Source organism: Ciconia boyciana, chromosome 4 (genome assembly GCF_034638445.1).
Source record: "Ciconia boyciana chromosome 4, ASM3463844v1, whole genome shotgun sequence".
In the NCBI taxonomy this organism is placed as follows: domain Eukaryota; kingdom Metazoa; phylum Chordata; class Aves; order Ciconiiformes; family Ciconiidae; genus Ciconia; species Ciconia boyciana.
In genome coordinates, this window is record NC_132937.1 from 23,657,946 (window position 1) to 23,677,073 (window position 19,128).

Genomic DNA, 19,128 nt, shown 5'->3' on the forward strand with positions numbered 1-19,128 from the left:
GGGTCCTGGCACATCACCTGAGGATCTGCTTGCCGAGACATCCTGCTGGTGGATGGTGGCTGTGTGACACAGCCGCTGCACACCAGGCCCTTGGGGACAATCAGCCCAGCCCCACGCTGGGGATCCTGTCAGGTTCAGCCTCTCACATCCAACGCCAGCCCAGCCTGGAGCCCCCAGGACCCACCTCCCTCCCTGGCAGCTGGGCACCGTTACCTCAAAGTTGCCCAGCAGAGCATGGCTGACGGTGGTGGTGGCCCAGGGCGCTGCGGAGGACCTGGTACCTCTCCGGAGGCTGCTCCGGAGATGTCGCCTTTGAGAGAGAAGAGAAGACTGGCGTCGGACTGGAGACCACGCAGCCCTGGCCAGGTTTCCCTGCCCCTTTCTTTGGTGGAGGTTGAACCCGCTTTCCTACCCACCAGGGGCAGAAGAAACCTCCCTCCGCCCCACAGGCTGGGGTCTTGTGGAGGGGAGACACCTGGGGCAGGGAAGGGACCCAACCTGACCCTCCTACAGGGCTGTGGGGTGCTGGGGTGGCTGGGCACCCCGAGCCCCCACGTCCATCCTGCGGGGCTGCCGGGACACTCACGATTTGAGGCGCAGCCCACTCTTCAGCCTCCTCCCGACTGCAGTGCAATCTGCAGAGCTCTGGAAAGGACACAAAATAGAGAACCATGTTAGGGCAGCATCCAGGGACTGCGCACTCCCAGGAGGTGCCATCGCCCCTTGCTCTGTCCCACAAGGGTCCCAGCAGATCGGAGAGGCTCCCATCCATGGGGAGCGACCAGCGGCCTCTGCAGGGGCAGCCAGCAGGGCAGCATGGGGGCTGTGGTGTCTGGTGGAGATGTAGGGCTACCCAAACCCCAAAGTGGCTCTGCTGGGGATGAGGGTGTTGGTACCCAAGCTGCGGGTGCAGCACACAACTCCCACCTTGCAAAGCAGGTCTCAGGACCAGCCCCAGTGACAAGACACCCCCAGACACAGCCATGCACCAACACCCCCTTGCACCTCCCAGGGAAGGGTAACGCGTACGATGAAGCTCCCCGGCCAGCCCAGGAAAAGTCCCATCCCCTGGTGATTCATGCAAAGTCCTCAGAAGCGCTGCCGGGCAGAGGGGCATACTGCCCGCCCCTGCCCACGGCCAGGCTCCTACAGCTGTAGGGTGGGGGGTCAAAACCAGGGCCACACTGCAGCCTCCTTTTAAAGACGTCCCCTTTTCAGGGGTTTTCCCTTCTGGAAGCCACACAAAGGGCAGCACAACACAAAGGGATGATGGAGCTGGCTGGCATGACCGGGCGGGAAAACCCAGGGAAGCTGCTGGAGGGCTTCACTCTGCAAGGGCAGTGCTGGGGGCAGCCAGGCTGGGGGACAGTCACCAAAAAGGGCACGTGGGCAGGGATGGAGCTGTGCCCCACAGACGGTGTGTCCTGGCTCCAAGCAGCAAGAAGCCAGGGCAGCCCTGCCGTCGGTCCCTGCACCACGGGATGCCCCATGGAAAGAGAGGAGAGTGCCAGCTCTGGTGTGAGCCTGCTGCAGCCTCAGCTGGCAGTACATGGTGAAGGTGGGGAGCTGGCCCGGAGGGGCTGGTAAGCAGGGAGGAATCGCAGGCAGCTCCTGAGCTGCCAGGGTAGTTGCAAACCTCCGGAGTCTGCTCCATTTCTGAGTTTGTGGCACCCTGGGGACATGCCACGGGCATCCCAGAATAGCAGAAAAGCCAGTGGCATCTCTGCACACAGCACTGGGGCTCCCAATCCCTGGCCAATCCCCGCCACCAAACCCTTTCCCTGATGGATATCACAGCCAGAGACTCAAGCCATCCCACCCGCCTGCCTTCCTCCTCGTCAGAAGACAACCACTCTTTCCAAGCCTGCCAGTAAGTCTGGATTAATGTGAAGCTGTCAGACACTGAGTGTGGCCCCACGCCACATGTCCAACTCTCGCCGTCACAGGGACGTCATGTCCTGTCTGAGCAAGGCTCTCCAGGCTAAAAAGCTGGTTGCAAGCAGAGGATCCAGTGACTAAAGGTGCCAAGAGTCGGTGACAGCCTATAGACCGTGTGTCCCAGGACTGCTGTGGCACTGGGACAGGACAGGGTGCTGTGCCACGATGGACCACATTGCCTAGAGGACAGCCCTCCGCTCCAGGTGTCCCCGGGTCATGCCCTGCCTCCCCCCGCGAGTGATGCTCACCTTGGCCGTGGGAAGCAGGTGATTCCAGAACGGGGCCCCCTTGGCATCGGTGCTGCGACAGGCCGTGGGCACCAGATGGCACGGCAGGACCCTCTTCCTTGCCGGCGGGGACAGGCTCTCATCCTCAGAGCAGGAGTCGGCCACAACCTCACCAGCAGGCAACAGCTTCCTTTTGGCTGGGCAGCTGCTGCCGCTGAGCTGGCTGCTCCCGCAGGGTGTCTTCTCCAGGGAGCTCAGGTTGCTGGGCTGGGGGCTGAGCACTGTCTGTGGAGCTGGGGGCTCCTTGCACCCATTGGCCACCACTGGCCATTCCTCTTCTCTGCTAGCCCTGCTTCTGTGAGCTGGGTTGCTCCCTGGCTTCTCTCTCTTCCCACCAGAGTCCAACCGGGCTGTTTGTGCAATATTGTGCAAATCAAGGTGAAGTAAGTTGTGGCCACTTGCCCGCTCCCCATTCTCCCCATGGTCTGTGGGCTGATCCCCCGATGAGACAGAGCAACCGTCTCTTGTGTGCAAAGTACTGCAAGCAATGTGCTGGGGCCAGGAGGAGGAGACATCCTGCGACTTGTCCTCTCTGCTGGCCTTGGGGCTGTGGCTAGGGCTGCCCTCACACCGGTGCTCCACCACCCGCAGCCCGCTGTGGGAGAAGTGCTGGGCAGAGCCGCACAGGGATAGCTCCTCCACCAGCAGACCGTCCTCAAAGGTATCGTCACCGTCCAGGGAAGCCTGCCCAGGGCCCCCGTCGCGCTTGCCGTCCACCCCCCCGCCACCCCAGTGAGTTCGTTTGGGATCTCTGCCCCCCTCTGGAGTTCGCTGCTCAGGGTAACCCCTCTTGACAGACGGCCGACTGCCTGCCCGCTGCTCCGTGCTCTCAGAGGAGCTGGAGAGATGGGAGAAGATGGAGACCTGGTAAACCTTCTGGCGCTTGATCTCTGTCTCATTGTAGCCCATGAGGATGCCACGGTGGGTGCAGCGCTGTGAGGAAGGCTCCAAGGGTGCCTCTCCACTGGGCCGGGACAGGCTGGGGTCTGTGCCGCGCTCCGGGGGCAGGGACGTCTCCGTGTGGATGTGCCGCATGGAGCCTTACTTGCCTGGACTCCGAGCGGAGCTGGAGTCAGAACAGCCCATGCAGCAGCAGGAGGGGGACCGTAAAGTGCCACAGGTCAGGGTGTGAGGGCAGGGGGTGGGAGTTGGACCCCCACCTCGCTCAGGACGTCCAGGTGAGCCCTCCGCTATGGGGTGCACTGCAGCGCAGCATCTGAAAAGAGAGATCAGGAGGACAGAGATCAGCCCAGGATTGCCGTCCTCATCTGGGCTTTTGGCCGCAAGAGACCTGCGGGGATGCGGGCAGCTCTGCCATACAGCCCCACTCGGACCTCCCCCTCCAGGGACGGGAAGAGGAACCAGGCTGGTGTGGCTCTCCGGGGAACCCTGCGGTATCACGCACGTGCAGGATCAGCACTTCCTTCCTGCCCTGGACATGGAGAGGAGTCTCCAGCCAGGCTGGAGGCTACTGGGGACAAGTCTGGACGAGTGGGGAGAAGGGGGCCTGTCCTCTGCCAGGGACTTGATGTGCTTGCACTGTTCTGGAGCGCAGGAGTCAGGCAGGTCAGACCAGTCCCAGGGGCTCAGGCCTGTAATCACCCCTTTGGGCAACAGCAACAAGATCTCCCAGTGCTCGCCAAGAAGACCTGCCCCGGCCACATGCACTGGATAAGGCAGGGCTAGTGCCCTATGCTACCAGCCCCATGGCAGGGACATAAACCTGGCTGGGCAGCCTGGGGAAACCTGACCTAACATCACAGCTCTGCCGGCTTGGACCAGAGACCTCCGCCACCTCAATTAGCAGCGGGGTGGTACCAGGGGCTGCAGAGCCCACCATGGGCTCCTGCACCATCCACCCACCCCTGCCTGCCCTGAGGGCCTGACCTCCTCCATGCTGCATGGTGCCTCACTTTTGATTTTCAGCCCAGTTTCAGAGCTGTGAGAATCCTCGCCACCAGTTTTTCTGACATGATGAATACCGAAATGGTTGCAAGAGCTGAGGAGACGCAGAAAAAGTCACCGGCAGGCTGAGGAACTCCAGAGCCTTACAAACTGCCTGCCCATTGCCTGTCCCCACAGCTCTGCCTGCTCTTGTGGAGCAAAGGCTTAGGGGCAGGCGTGCAATAGGGGAACTGGCTCTCCAAGTGGGTCGAGGCTATCTGGAGAGCGAGGCTGCATGTGGTATTTTGACCCCCACCATGATGGGGATGGGAAAGTGGCAGGGCAGGGCGGTTGAGCCCAGGGATTTTGTTTAAAAGGAGTGATGAAAGGTACAACCATGCACCAGCACATGCTGGGGGCTGACCAGCTGGAAAGCAGCTTTGCAGAGAAGACACTGGGATCCTGGTGCACACCCAAGTTGAGCATGAGCCAGCAATGTGCCCTTGCCACAAAGAAGGCCAACAGTATCCTGGGCTGCATTAGGCACAGTATTGTCAGCAGGTTGAGGGAGGTGATCCTTCCTCTCTGCTCAGCACTGGCGAGGCCACACCTGAGAGAGTGCAGCAAAGGGCCACTAAGATAATTACGGGACTGGAGCATCTCTGCTATGAGGAAAGGCTGGGAGAGCTAGGACTGTTCAGCCTGCAGAAGAGAAGGCTCAGGGGGATCTTATCAATGTATACCTGAAGGGAGGGTGCAAGGAAGATGGAGCCAGGCTCTTTTCAGCGGTGCCCAGCAACAGGACCAGAGGCAATGGGCACAAACTGGAACACAGGAGGTTCTGTCTGAACATCAGGAAATGCTTTTTTTACTGTGAGGGTGACCAAGCACTGGAGCAGGTTACCTAGAGAGGTTGTGGAGTCTCCATCCTTGGAGATATTCAAAAGCCACCTGGACACAGTCCTGGGCAATGGCTCTAGGTGGCCCTGCTTGAGCAGAGGGGTTGGACCAGATGACCTCCAGAGGTCCCTGCCAACCTCAACCCCTCTGTGTAACCCGCCACGCTGCAGCCTGTACTGGCTGCCCCCCACACTCACCCCTCTGCAGCAGAACCCCGCTTTGCTCCAGATTAACTTCCCTGTCCCGCAGCGGGCGGTCGTTGGCACAACTAGCTGAAGACACTTGCCAGCCAGGCACCCCCCAGAAGCGGCGTGGCTGCCGTGGAATGGCTCCCACCATCACGGTGTGCCTCCAAACCTCTGCACTGTCCTCTCCAGCTCTTCAGTCTGCACAGCGGCTCTGAGGGGAAGAAAAAGGGGACACGCAGGGCTGGAGTGATTCTGATACTTTCCAGGAGAAGGGCATTAGGGTACTGCCTGCCTGCGGGGTCACACAGGCAGAGAAGGCAGCATTTGAGGCTCAGCCCCTCCCAACCTCCCAAACCCAAAGGCCACATACATCTTGGCCATCTCAGGCAGTGCTATCACCTTGATTTCCATTTAAACCACAAATACTTTAAGCTAAGCTGTGAACGCTCATACCTGGCTCATATTTTACATCCCTTTTGCATGTGTTCCTGTATGAAAACCTGTGCGTATGAACAGATCCCTGCTTCTTTCTGCTGACCATTTCATGTCTTGCTTTCCAAGATACTGCAGATCACCAGCAACCTCTGTCCCTCCAGCTAACTGCTGGTGTCATGTCCACCTCCTGCCCCTTTCACCCACAGCACAGGACACTTTCTGACCCTACAGATAAGGAGAAGAGCTTGCAATTGTTTTCTTCCAGTAAGAGATGCCTGTCAGGGAAGGCAGAAACCAGGAGCCTGGCAGCCCTGAGCCATGATGGCCTCCCACCAGCTTCCCCCAGTGCAAAGACAGCAGTCCTTTCATGTGCACAGCACTCACCTGCTCAGATGTGCCCCTGATGCACGACAGAGATTTGCAGATGCAACACAGCTCCCCTACGGTCATAATCCACTGGCACCGCAGCCTTGATGCCTGAAGGGGGCAAGGAGGAGAGTCAGCCTGGGCAGCAGCTCATGGTGCAACACCTTCAGAGTGGGCAGGAGCCCTTGAGCACCTCCACCCTCGCCCGTCTGTGGCAGGGCCAGCCCGTAAGCTTTGCTGGCCCAGGAACCCCCGAGTGAAGGAGGAAACGCCGCCCATCCCTGGGGACCATGCCCTCCCCACCGCCCTCCCCATGCAGCCCTCGGCTGGGGGCTCACTGCAGCGGCTGTCCAGAGGGAATTTGCCGTCTGTCCCACTGGGCATCCCGCCCATGAGCACTGTTCTGAATCTGGAAAGAGCAGGGCCAGGCAGATGAACAAAATCCCTGAAGGGATGCTCAAGAGGCACCAAACACCCACGTGCACCTCCTTTCTGGCACCCTGGTCTGGCAAGTTCTGCATCCCATCATCTTGCAGGTGGGAAGTCAGCTTCAGCAGGTCACTCGCTGTGCTCGCTGCCTGACCTCGCCTGCCCCATGAAACAGGTTGTTCTTTCATTCCATTTCCAGTAAGATTTGTAATTAACAGGCAGTCATGGCCAATCCCTGAGAGCTGGCCAGCCCAAAAGTCACCACCAGCAGTGCTGGGGAAGAGCACTGCCAGCAACACAGGCATAATAGATCAGCTCCCAGGAGCACTTGCAGCAGGGCAAATCAACACCGTAGCATAACAAACCTCTGGTCCAAAACCTCAACAAAAGCTCTTTGTAAAGATCAGCTCCTCCTAGCACCCCACACAGGGCCTGCACCAAGGCAGGTAGAAAAGCAAGTGAATGGCTGCAGCTGTAGGCGGACGCCGAGGTGGTAACGTGCTGTGCTCTGCCTGCCTGGAAGGTTGCTGCTTCCCTCCTCCATCCCTGGGGAAGATTGTACCACAACTTGTGTGGCAGAGTCAACCGCTGGGAAGCAAAATCAGCAACCGGTGGCAAGAGTCAGCATGGTGCAGTGGGAGAAAGCCACATCCTTCCTGCGCCTGTCCGTACTGGGACAAATACACAGTTTCACCTGCATCCTTTCTCCTTCCCACGTCCCTCTGCAGTCACAGCCCTTTGCTCCCCAGCGGCAGCTGCCTTTCGGGGCAATGGGTCCATCAGGAGAAGCTGACATGCTGACACCACAAATCCATCCCAGCTGAGACCTCAATGCCAGTCACCAGGTGATGCCAGCACCAGCCAGTAGTGCACACACCTAGCACAAGGGGCTGCACCATGTTTTGCCAGCCCAGATACTGTTTCCCGAAACATCATGGTAGGAAATGACAGGATTCCCCAGCCCGCCCCAAAAGTGTCTCCAAATACACCGTGGGACCTCCTTGTACATCGTCCCAGAGGGCTGCCCGGCAGCCTGGGATGGGGAGCAGCTGGAACACAGCGCTGCTCCTCACCCTCCTGCAAGGCACTGTGGTCAGGGGAGGTTCCCATCCCCTTTCCCCTAGCCTTTGGGGTTTCTCTTGGCTGTGTGTAGCTCTGCCTCCCAGGGCAGCTCCTCCCCGCTGAGAGCCCAGCTAGCTCGCAGCAGGGCTCAGCCTCTGACAGCACCCAGCCCACCGCCCTGCTAGAGAGCCAGAGAGCAATGCAGGGACCAGGGACTCCTGCACCCTAAGGAGGGACAGGGAGACAGCACCTAGTCACATCTCCCTCTCCTCCTCTTGAGCCAGGCATCTCCAAAGCCCTACTTCTGGCCAGCTGGATGGGAAGGTCCAGGTCCTCACCAGCTCAGCTGAGCAGCAGAGGTACCATCCCCTGGATGCAGCACCATGTGGGGCTCCACGTGCCTAAGCCAAGAGTTTGGCCCCTCCTAAGCCCAAGTGATGGTGATTTTGCTGGTGTTTCAGCCTGTGCTGATGCTCTGACTCTAAGATAGGACTTAAAGGGCTTTGCCTGTTGGGGGAAGCCCAGCAAGAGCTCCTCCTGCTCTCTGCCCTGTTCCTGCCAAGCTCCCAGCCCCCCCTGATGCTCAGAGGACAGGAGGGGGCCTGTGCTTTTGCCAGGGTCTCCCAGCACCTGGGCCCAGAGGCACAGCTTTCTGCTCTTCCTCCAGCCCGGTGATGCCTGGGGAAGGGCACTAGGCTTCAACAGCCACGAAATACCTGGTGCCAAAGGACCTGCAGGGAGGGAATGTCTCCCAGACATTGAGGCAGAGACACTGTGTTCCCTGGGGACACCGAGCCACCAGACCCTGATGTGGGATGACACAGCCAGACCTGGGCGGGGGGGGGGGTCAGGAACTTGGCTTACCTGACGGTTTCATTCCTATTAGTACATCCAGGGGGGACCCAGGATTAACAGACCGTGGTCTCAGCCTGGTGGCAACAAAGCAGGATGGTGGGTGAGGAAGGGTCCCTGGCTGGGCGATGCAGCAGCTGTACCACATGCCGGGCTGCAGCCTGCAAAAGGACCTGTTGCTGTTTAACTGTACTGTACCAGCCAGAAAGGAAGCGGGACACATGCGGGGGCAGCTCTGCCAGCCAGGGGGGTATTTGTCGTAGGGCAGGACTGGCAGAGCCCTTGGGAAGGGGAGCCTGTCAGGGCTGGAAGCACATCACTGGTGCAAGGAAGAAAGCAAGAGCTGTGCCCAAAGGGGCCATGCTCACCCAGTGGGGATCCATGTGGCTTCCCAGAGCAGCACTGCCAGCCAGTCAAGGGGACACACGGCCAGTGGACAAGAGGCTTTGGTCTGGGCATTGCTGCCTGGGGCAGAACGCCATGCCCGGGGGCTGGCAGGGCCAAGAGGGATCCTTGCACCATTTAGACCACAAAAAACCCAAACCAACCCCAAACAGGCTTTTGCTGCCTTCCTCCCTCCTGCTCCCTCTCCTAAGGAGACCTTCGCACCTCACTGGAGGTGATGCAGCCAGAAGAGAGAGGGGCTGCCATTACAAGAGGGCAAATAATCATCCTCGGTACAAGCAGAGCACAAGGCAAGAGAAGAGGCAACAGAAACTGCTGGAAACAGACTACCTGAAGGATAAGTTGCAGCTCCATCGGTCCTATCTGAACCCAAGGAGAAGGAAGGAAATCTACCAGTGGAAGTGCAAATGCAGAAGCTCCCTGGCACAGGATAAGAGCAGAGCTCGAGAAGCGCCAGCAGGCAGAAAGTTTCCAGCACAACCCTGAAGGATGGCAGCACCATCAGCAATGCTGCCACCAGAGAAGGGTCTCTCCACAGCCTGACAGATCAGGCATATCACGGTCAGGAGGGAGGCAGAGGCATGGGGCTGGGGACCACCTCCAGCACTGTCCATAGGAGAGGTGGCAATCCTGGAGAGATGATGTTTAGAGAGATGCTAGAGGAGCAAACTGCTCCTGAAAGGAAAGACCACCGGCGTGGATGTGGCTCTTGCACTCCCCTGGGATTCAGGTTGGGGAGGAAGGAGCTCACATTTGGTGGAAACAAGAGAGGGAGGGACGGAGGGAGCATCCCTGCCCCTCTGCAGAGGCAAGTGCTGCTCTCGGGGGTCCTCAAGAGGCCTCCTGCTGTGCCAGATTTATGCAGCCGCAGAGCCTCCCTCAGTGCTGGCCCCTGTGCAGATGACAGGGAGGAAGCCCGAGCCCAGAGGGGAAGGATGGGGCAAGAGGCAGTGCCCATGTCAGGAGTGCAAGCTCCTAGAAACCACCAGAGACAGCTTCTACAGAGACAGACCCGCCATCTCCCTCTGCCCCGCAGCACCTGTGATCCTGAGGTGCTGCTGCTGCCCTTCCTCCCATCCCGCAGGAGGGGACACTGACGGGGTGCAGAAGCCCCTGGGACAGAGCAGCCCTCTCCGCAGGGCACCCTGCTGGGGCTCCAGGCTGCAGCGGGCTCCTGAGGGGCTGAGGTCTGCCCAGCAATGTGCAGTGCCTCCCCAGCCCGACCCATGCACAGGTGCCGCAGGGACTGAGCCCTTCCGCTTGGCCGAGCCAGGATAACACAATGAAACCTCTCCCGGGAGCTCGGGGAGCTGGAGCAGAGCTCCTGGCCCGGGGGCTTACCCCTGCTCCCTCTGATACCCCACGTCTTGGCATGGATCACCTCTGCACACCTTGCCCGGGTGCCTCACGTGCAGGCAGCGATGCTGACAATAGCCTGCAGCTGGGAAGGGGGGCTCGCAGGGTCTGCAGACAGATCCTAGTATGCAATGGCCACCTGTGTACGGCTTTCCCCCACGTCCAACCCCCCGCGCCCCGACAGCCTCCCCTCCATGCACGGCTGCCCCTCTCCCCGGGAAAGCACAGTCAAAGAACGAAAAGCAGCTTAAAATTCAGCAGGACAATCAGGCAGCTCTCCAAAGCCGGCAGCACCCCCTGCCCACCCAGCACCAGCAGGCTCAAACCTCAGCGATACAGCCCATGGCCGCCCAGCTCCAGCGTTCGACCGGGAGCCCAGGAAACCTGCAGCAGGCAGGGCAGGGAAATCCCATGCAGCAGCCGCTCACGGGGAGGACAGCCCAGGTTGAGGACAGACCTTTGTCTCTGCCTGCCTGTCTCGCTCGCTTGCTGCTGGAGGAGGAAGAGGGGGGCGGTGGGGGACAGCGAGCAAAGATAACACCCCTAGGAGGGATGTCACAGCCACGTTAATCACTTGGAATTCCAGCCAGCGCAGACCCGGGTGCCGCAAATATGGGCAGCAAATGGAGATGCTCAAAGCTCTGAAATAATTGGATCCTTTCACAAGAGCCGAGCCCAGAATCCAGCACAGGAATTCAGTCCCCGCTGGAAGTCGAGAGATCAAATACACGGAGAAGCAGGCGCAGCACAAGCAATCCTCAGCCGCTGCCGTATCCGGCTCCGCAGCCCCTGGCGCTGCTCTAATCTCAGGTGCCTTCGCAGCAGGAGCGAGGGTGAGGGAGGACCGCAGCGGAGAGCCCGAGCCCCCAGCAGAGCCGAGCTGAGGACCGGCCCCTTCCCATCCAACTTACTCCACTTGTGGCAAGGTGCAGAAACGCTGCCAATGCGAAAGAGGGTTTTGCGGAGGAAACCAGCGGCCTCGAAGCCCTGCTCGACCGGAGGAACAGCCCACGGAAAGGAGACCTCCGAAGCTGCCAGCCAGCCTCCGCAGCCCCGCGAGGGAGATGCCTGGCCCGGCAGGCTTGCCAGCCCACATCACGTTCCCGGCGAGACGCACACACGGCACATGTAGCCTCCTGCTCGGCGCCTCAACGGCAATGAAAAGGCACGGAGGCTTCTGCCAGAAAACAAAGAGGCAGCGGCAGAGCTGGGGGTGGGGAAAACTCTCCGCTGCCCAAGAGGATCCCTGCAGAGGCAGCAGGATGCTGCTGGGCTCCACCGTGGCTACTCACCCCCGCGAGCCTGAGGTGGTACCCACTTGCCCAGTGCAGGGAGTCCGGAGGGTGGGCCAGCCCCCGCTCCCCTCCCCGAGGCAGCGCCGGGTGGGAAGTGCTGGAGGACGCAAGCCAGGCCCAGGACAACAGCTGGCCGCAAGGGGAAAATTCCTCCGGGCTGGCTCCGCTTCATAAAAAGCTGCGTCTTTTCACCTCGGGGTAGCTGCCGCACGCCACTGCTCCCAGGGGGAAGGCGCAGCTGGCACCGCGCCTGCAAGCTTTGCCACCAGGGCAATCCGCGGAGCCCAACGGCGTTGACCTTGCAGCGGCATGGTGGTCTCGGCAGTCACCCCGGGGCAACAAAGCAAACACCTGCAATGCAAGCAAGCCCCTGGCCACCCAGGCACAGAGACATGTTGGCCAGCTCCCTTCCAGTCCTCCTGTCCCTCTCTGGGGGTGGTGGCCTGAGGGACGGGGATCTCGGCCACTGCATGACCACACAGACCGGCTGCTCCACTCCAGACCTCGGTGCCAACTGCAACCAATGGAAAAATTTTCCACCATCAGTGATTACAAAGTCACATGCCTGTGCAGCCAGTTACAGGATGGCCATGAGAAGGCAAATGGGTCCTAGCAGAGGGGCAGGGACCACTTCTGCTCTGCGCTTGCATGACGCCTGGCATCTCCAGCCGTGACAAGGGCACCGATGCGCTGCCGTGTTTCAAGTTCAATAAGGACATTTGTCCCAGGGAGGCAGCCCCCTGGTCCAAGCAGGACTAGACCCTCACCATAGTAAGTGATGCACAAACATTAGCATTAACAATCGTCTTTATCTGATGTCCCAAGAGGAAGAATGATGCCCTGGGGTTGGTGCCTGCATCAGAAGCCCTGGGAACCCTATCCTGACGCATTTAACTCAACCCCAATGGAAAGGCAATTGCTTAGTGGTAAACCCCATCCCGTCAGCTCCCTGTCCCGTGCTGTGCACCGTGGGAAGCGTGACTTATCTGTGTGGCACGAACAGCCCAGCCCACTCTCCATCACTACGAGCAGGGCACAGAAACATGATCCCCTGACCGGGGGCCCCGCGGTGGGCTGATGCTTTGTGAGCTGGAGAAGACAGCACAGCAATCAGTGGGTGACAGGACCCCTCTTGCTCCCACCTCTACTGTCTCCTCTCTTCTCCCTCTGGCCACCCCCGCATACAGCCACAGCCATCCACAGCCCCACCTTCCCTCCTTACCGAGCCAGCTCCTTCTGTACCCTGATCCCCTGTAGCAGTGTGACTGCCTGATCCCGGATGCACAATCCTTCACCTTCCCCACATCCTTCACGTGGCAGCTGGGCTCTGCATCCCCATAAGTGTGCTCCTCTTCACTCCCACCCCAACCCCGTCCTCCTCCACCACCAGATGCTGCTATGTTTACACACACCCCCATGCATATCCCCAATGTCCCCAGCTCTTTACCCGTGCTCTGTTGCCTCCTGATCGCTGCAGCTCGTACAATAACTTAGAATGATAGAATTGTTTAGGTTGGAAAAGACCTTTAAGATCAAGTCCAACCATTAACCTAGCACTGCCAAGTCCATCACTAAACCATGTCCCTCAGCACCACATTTACACGTCTTTTAAATACCTCCAGGGATGGGGACTCCACCACTTCCCTGGGCAGCCTGTTCCAATGCTTGACAACGCTTTCAGTGAAGAAATTTTTCCTAATATCCAAATTAAACCTCCCCTGGCACCAACTTGAGGCCATTTCCTCTTGTCCTATCACTTGTTACTTGGGAGAAGAGACCGACCCCCACCTCTCTACGACCTCCTTTCAGGTAGTTGTAGAGAGCGATAAGGTCTCCCCTCAGCCTCCTTTTCTCCAGGCTAAACAACCCCAGCTCCCTCAGCCGCTCCTCATCAGACTTGTGCTCCAGACCCTTCACCAGCTTCGTTGCCCTTCTCTGGACACGCTCCAGCCCCTCAATGTCTCTCTTGTAGTGAGGGGCCCAAAACTGAACACAGTATTCGAGGTGTGGCCCCACGAGTGCTGAGTACAGGGGACGATCACTGCCCTAGTCCTGCTGGCCACACTATTTCTGATACAAGCCAGGATGCCGTTGGCTTTCTTGGCCACCTGGGCACACTGCTGGCTCATATTCAGCCGGCTGTCAACCAACACCCCCAGGTCCTTTTCCACCGGGCAGCTTTCCAGCCACTCTGCCCCAAGCCTGTAGCGTTGCATGGGGTTGCTGTGACCCAAGTGCAGGACCTGGCACTTGGCCTTGTTGAACCTCACAGAATTGGGCTCGGCCCATCGATCCAGCCTGTCCAGATCCCTCTGCAGAGCCTTCCTACCCTCAAGCAGATCAACACTCCTGCACAACTTGGTGTTGTCTGCAAACTTACTGGGGGTGCACTCGATCCCCTCGTCCAGATCATTGACAGAGACATTAAACAGAACTGGCCCCAGCACAGAGCCCTGGGGAACACCACTTGTGACCGGCTGCCAACTGGATTTAACTCCATTCACCACCACTCTTTGGGCCCGGCCATCCAGACAGTTCTTTACCCAGCGAAGTGTACGCTCGTCCAAGCCATGAGCAGCCAGTTTCTCCAGGAGAATGCTGTGGGAAGCAGTGTCAAAGGCTTTACTGAAGTCTAGGTAGACAACATCCACAGCCTTTCCCTCATCCACTAGGCGGGTCACCTTGTCATAGAAGGAGATCAGGTTGGTCAAGCAGGACCTGCCTTTCATAAACCCATGCTGACTGGGCCTGATCACCTGGTTGTCCTGTACGTGTCGAGTGATGGCACTCAAGAGGATCTGCTCCATAATCTCCCCCAGCACCGAGGTCAGGCTGACAGGCCTGTAGTTCCCCGAATCCTCCTTCCAACCCTTCTTGTAGATGGGTATCACATTTGCTAACCTCCAGTCAGCTGGGACCTCCCCGGTGAGCCAGGACTGCTGGTAAAGGATTGGAAGTGGCTTGGTGAGCACTTCCACCAGCTCCCTCAGTACCCTTGGGTGGATCCCATCCGGCCCCAGAGACACGTGTGTGTCTAAGTGGTGTAGCAGGTCACTCACCATTTCCCCTTGGGTTATGGGGCTTCATTCTGCTCCCCGTCCCTGTCCTCCAGCTCAGGGGGCTGGGTACCCAGAGAACAACTGGTCGTACTATTAAAGACTGAGGCAAAGAAGGCATGAAGTACCTCAGCCTTTCCCTCATTCTTTGTCATTACGTTTCCCCCCGCATCCAATAAAGGATGGAAATTCTCCCTTAGCTCTCCTCTTGTTCCTAATGTATTTATAGAAACTTACACCAGTCTCCCCCCATCCCCAGCTGCCACACACCTACAGCCCTGCCAGCCCGAGCCTCCTTGCACACACCCCACTAATGAGTCCCCAACAGCCATCAGGGAAAGCCCCAGCAACATCACCCTTCCCTACCTCCCCGAATGGTCACCAGGGCACTGCAGAGCAGCAGAGAAGGTCCCGGGGATGCTGCGTTACCCTGAGCAGCTCATGACACAAGCATCAAAGAACAGGCGTGGGAAGATGGAGCAGCCGAAGTGCCTGCAGTGGTGAGGGCCACAAGGATTGTGCATGCAGCATTTACCCCATGGGAACTGCCCGTCACCACCGCAACCCCTCTTGCGATACACTTCCTTTTACCGTAAGAGCCGTCCAAGGGAGGTGCTTGGGCACAAGCGCTCAGGCCTCCCACTCGCTCGCTGTTACCAAGCTGCAGCCTGCAGATAAGGCTGCAGCAGCTGTGGGGACATTCAGCATCTTTTCCACTCCCTGTGCTAGACATCTACGTGGTACGGGGGGAGGAGATAACACACACACACACACACACACATGGCCATGCACACCCACCCAACTCACCCCTTTCCAGCAGCGATTTAGAAAGTCTCACGTCTAGCGCAGGCCAGAGCAGTGACACGGTCTGTGCAGGGATTCAGGCCGTAAGGGTGAGGCTTTGTCCATCTTTGATTGTAGAAAGCTGGACACATCCAGCTTCCCAGCTTCCCCTGCAGGGAAGGAGGATTTCCACCATGAATTCAATGTCCTGTGCCTTGTCAGGCAAAAGGAAAGTCTCTCGTCCCCATAAGACTGAAGGTGAAAGAGAAACACCCTGCTGGCATTAGGAAAAGGGTGTCACAGCTGTCACCTAAACACACTGTTGCCCATAATGGAGGCAAGCACAAGAGTGTACAAGCCCCTTTGAAGGGAAATGAGAGGGTAGGAGGGACTGGCATGTCCGACTGCAGGCATACCCATAGGCAGGGCAGCGGGCGGCACAGCCCAGATCCTATTTCACCCTGTGAAACTGGCAAACTTCCTGGTCCACGCACCCCAAACCACCCGCAGCATCCCACCAACAGCAGAGCCCTCTGCCTGGTGCATCCATCACCCCCTCCGCAGGGGCCGGGCTCCTGCAGGGCTGGCAGGGCTCCCAGCAATGCCCACGGCCGGGGATGCCCCCGGGATGGAAGGGGAAATCCACCTGGCACCTGGATCTTGCATGGAGATGGAGGAAGCCAAGGCTCAAGTACTGCTTTACATCAGGAGGAGGCTGGAGAGGACCTGCCCTCGGGGCTATCTGGCAGGTGCAGCTTGCAGGGACTACACGGCACTGGGGCACCGACATATCAGCATCCTCCGTCTTCACAGAAGCGATAGTGAACAGGGACGGGCTCAAGACGCAGCTGCGTCCCAAGGCAACCCTCCTGCATGGCACAGGAGCCCCCATGTCAGTCCCTGCAAGATGTAAAGGCCCCTGTGCAAACTCTGCTTCCTGCCACTGTTGCAGCTCTGTGTTTTGCTGCGCTGCTTCTGCAGGAACACACAAAGCTCAGAGACCTCAGAAACCAGCTTAGTTATGGCAACTGGGGTCAAAACACACTCAACCTTGGTGGCTGCTGGGGACACAGCCGTGCTGCTGGGGACACAGATGTCCCCCGAGACCTGACCCTCGTAGGGAGACACAGCCCACAAGAGACCCAAGAGCTCTCCATGGACTACCAGGAACCAGCTTGTCCCCAGCCACGCAGTGATTTACCCATGCAGCTGGGAATGAACCCCAGGGGCCTCTTGGCTCAGACCACCGGACCCTGCTGCTCTCGATGCGTGCAGGTGTTGTAACAGGGATATCCAAGCAATGCAAGAGTGCCCAGAGCAGTATTGAATAACGAGTGGGCTGCCAAGGAAGGGAGAGCAAAAAGGGCTCTGAGCAAGATGGCAGCCCACCATCAACGAGCCCAAGGGAAAGGCTGAGAGGAACAATTTGAGAAGGGATCTGGGGACAAACACAGGCTCATGGGAATGTCCTAGACTTTGAAAACCCAAATAAAAGCATCTGGGGAGCCTGGACATCCTCCCAGCCTCTGCCAGACAGGCAGACGTAGCTACCGCTGCAGGTCAGCTTTGCCCAGATGCCATGGCTACTTGAAGCCCCCTTTGCTCTAGTTCATTACTCTTGCAGATGGGATGGGGCAAACACTAAACACCCTTTGAGCACTTACACATCAGACACAGGCTTCTGCAGCATCAGGCACCAGGGTCAAAGCTCGGACATACAATAAATTGCAGAGCAAAGTTGTTTCTGAAGACGAGGCTGATAAGGCTGCCAGCAGCCAGCCTTGCAGAAGGACAGGATCAGGAAGGGAGCAGCCATGAGAATAAAAGGCTGGCAAAGAAACAGAAAATACTGGGAGCAAGTAATTCTTTCCAGACAGTCCTTCGGGCTCATCTCGGCCTCCATCTGCTCTCTATCTGCTTGGGATGGTCAGGCAGCTGGAGCCTTTAAAAAGGGTACTGGTGACTTCCCCCACAATTGCCACTGTCTCTGGGACAGGCACCATGGGGAAGATAAACCTGGAGCCCTTCCAGCTGGAGGGCTGGGGGCCAGCGTCCTCCCCAGCCTCCCAATAACGTCAGCACCGCCCTACATATCACAGCTCTGCACTGCCCATAGAGCAGGGTGGATGGTTTATTGTCCTGTGCTTTACTGCCAACGAGCTTTTTGTGCTCGTGCAGGGAGGGAATAATGTAGACCTCTGGAGAGATGGCTAAGATAGGTGGGGGCAAAGCAATGAGCTAGGCAATGCTGCTAAGGCAGTGCCTCCATTGCCGGCACTGCTAACACCAAATGGACGAGATGAACCAAGCCAGGAGAAGGGGATGGACAGAACAACCCCTTGATCCCTCCATTTGCCTACAAGCCCGTCAGTGCAACAGGCCATGAGCTGCTACATTACCAAGTGCCCCAGGAGCTGAAGAACTGGGGAACAATGATGGCGGGAAGGGACCTCAGGGCATTTCGGTCCAATCCTGCTCACAGCAGGGCCAATGTTGAGCAGGTTGCTCAGGGCTTGCCCCTGCCAAGGGCTGAAGGTCTCCAAATGTGGAGACTGCCCCCCCTTCTCTGGGCCCTGCTCCAGAGTCTAACCACCCCTGTGGGGAAATATTTTGCCTAATATCTAATTGGAATGTCCCTTGTGTGCTGTTGCTTCTCATCCTGTCCCTGGGCACTTCCCAGGAGAGCCCAGCTTCAGCTTCTCTCCAAAGCCGCAGTGGCCAGCAGCAGTGAGAGCCCCCTTTGCTGCCTTCCCTTTCCCAGGCTGCACAAACCCACCGCTCCCAGCCTCTGCCCCCGATGTGCTGCAGCACAGCAGCAGCCCCACGGCAGGGCCAGAGCTCCAGGGCATCTCTGGAGAGTGCTGGAGCCTGTTAGTCTCCATCATGCCCAGCCAAGGGTGCCACCAGGGAGGACAAGAGGTACCTGCGGCCAGCCCCGAGCAGCAGACACCTGCACACCTTGTTGAAAAAAAGAGACTCACCTCAACACTGAGACCAGCGGGGGTTGTTTTCATTCAAGTATTTGATCCTTGCTCTGGGTGGAAGCGATACCAAGTACCTATGTCAGTGCCTGCTGCAACACACCTAGGCTATCCTGAGCCGGGAGTCCCAAGTACCTGCTCCAAGAAGTTTGGCCCTAAATACAGAGAGCTTTGGCTTCACCGCTGTGGCACCGATAGCAGGCCTACCTCCGTCACACCCATGGGGGACCTGCCCTCAGGAGCGATGAGCAAGACCACCAGGAGTCAAACTCAGCAGAGACCATCTGGGCTGGATGGAGACTCAACAGCCCAGAGCAGGTCCCTGGATGAGGGAAGCAGCCACCCATGACCCCCCCAACACCCCCCAGGGTCTGCAGCAGAGCCCAGGTCACACAAGGGATTTCGCAGCCAACAACCAACCATGCCCCTGATCTGCAGCGCATCGTCCCCATCCCAGCTCTCCCTTCGATCCAGTTCACTCAATCCAGAGCTATCTGTTTACCCCTCTCTGCCCCAGCAGGGATCATACATTTTGCCATCCTCTCCCCGCTCTCCCAGAGCGGATGGGAAGGTTACTGGGCAGGACCCGACCAGAACAGAGACCTGCTCAGCTTGCCCAGGGCTGCCTGTATGGGGACGGGGATCCACCCCGTGCACCGCGGGCTGGGATACCTGGTCACCGCACTGCTCCCTTGCGGTGCTCCTCTTTGGTCCCTCCTGGCAAAGCCTCAGCACCGAGGATGCCCCAGGCCACTCCGTGACAGGAACGTACCCACGGCTGGAGGAAACGTAGGCAGAGCAGAGGTTCCGCACATGGCTGAGCCAGATCCCGGCCCATTCCCAAGCCACAGGCACTGCCTCCACCTGCTAAGCCCTGCGGCTTTCCCAGCTCTCCTCCAGCACCCTCACCC

At 58.7% G+C, this 19,128-nt stretch overlaps 1 protein-coding gene across 12 annotated transcripts in view; it reads right to left on the reverse strand.

Annotated features, from left to right (window-relative positions):
- Positions 1-19,128, reverse strand: part of ATOSB (atos homolog B) — a 42,056-nt gene that overhangs the window by 3,643 nt on the left and 19,285 nt on the right. For 4 of the 12 annotated variants that reach the window (XM_072859599.1, XM_072859587.1, XM_072859591.1 and 1 more), the window contains 6 exons: positions 15,261-15,406; positions 6,017-6,109; positions 5,207-5,408; positions 2,187-3,441; positions 587-645; positions 214-310 (listed from right to left, as the gene is read on the reverse strand). In XM_072859599.1, coding sequence (XP_072715700.1) covers positions 214-310; positions 587-645; positions 2,187-3,260 — 1,230 coding nt within the window. In that variant the 5' untranslated portion in view covers positions 3,261-3,441; positions 5,207-5,408; positions 6,017-6,109; positions 15,261-15,406. Of the gene's footprint in view, positions 1-213; positions 311-586; positions 646-2,186; positions 3,442-5,206; positions 5,409-5,650; positions 5,858-6,016; positions 6,110-8,353; positions 8,503-11,394; positions 11,415-14,819; positions 15,115-15,260; positions 15,407-19,128 lie in introns of those variants that run through there. The other 8 variants (XM_072859594.1, XM_072859588.1, XM_072859595.1 and 5 more) reach the window with 6 other exon arrangements.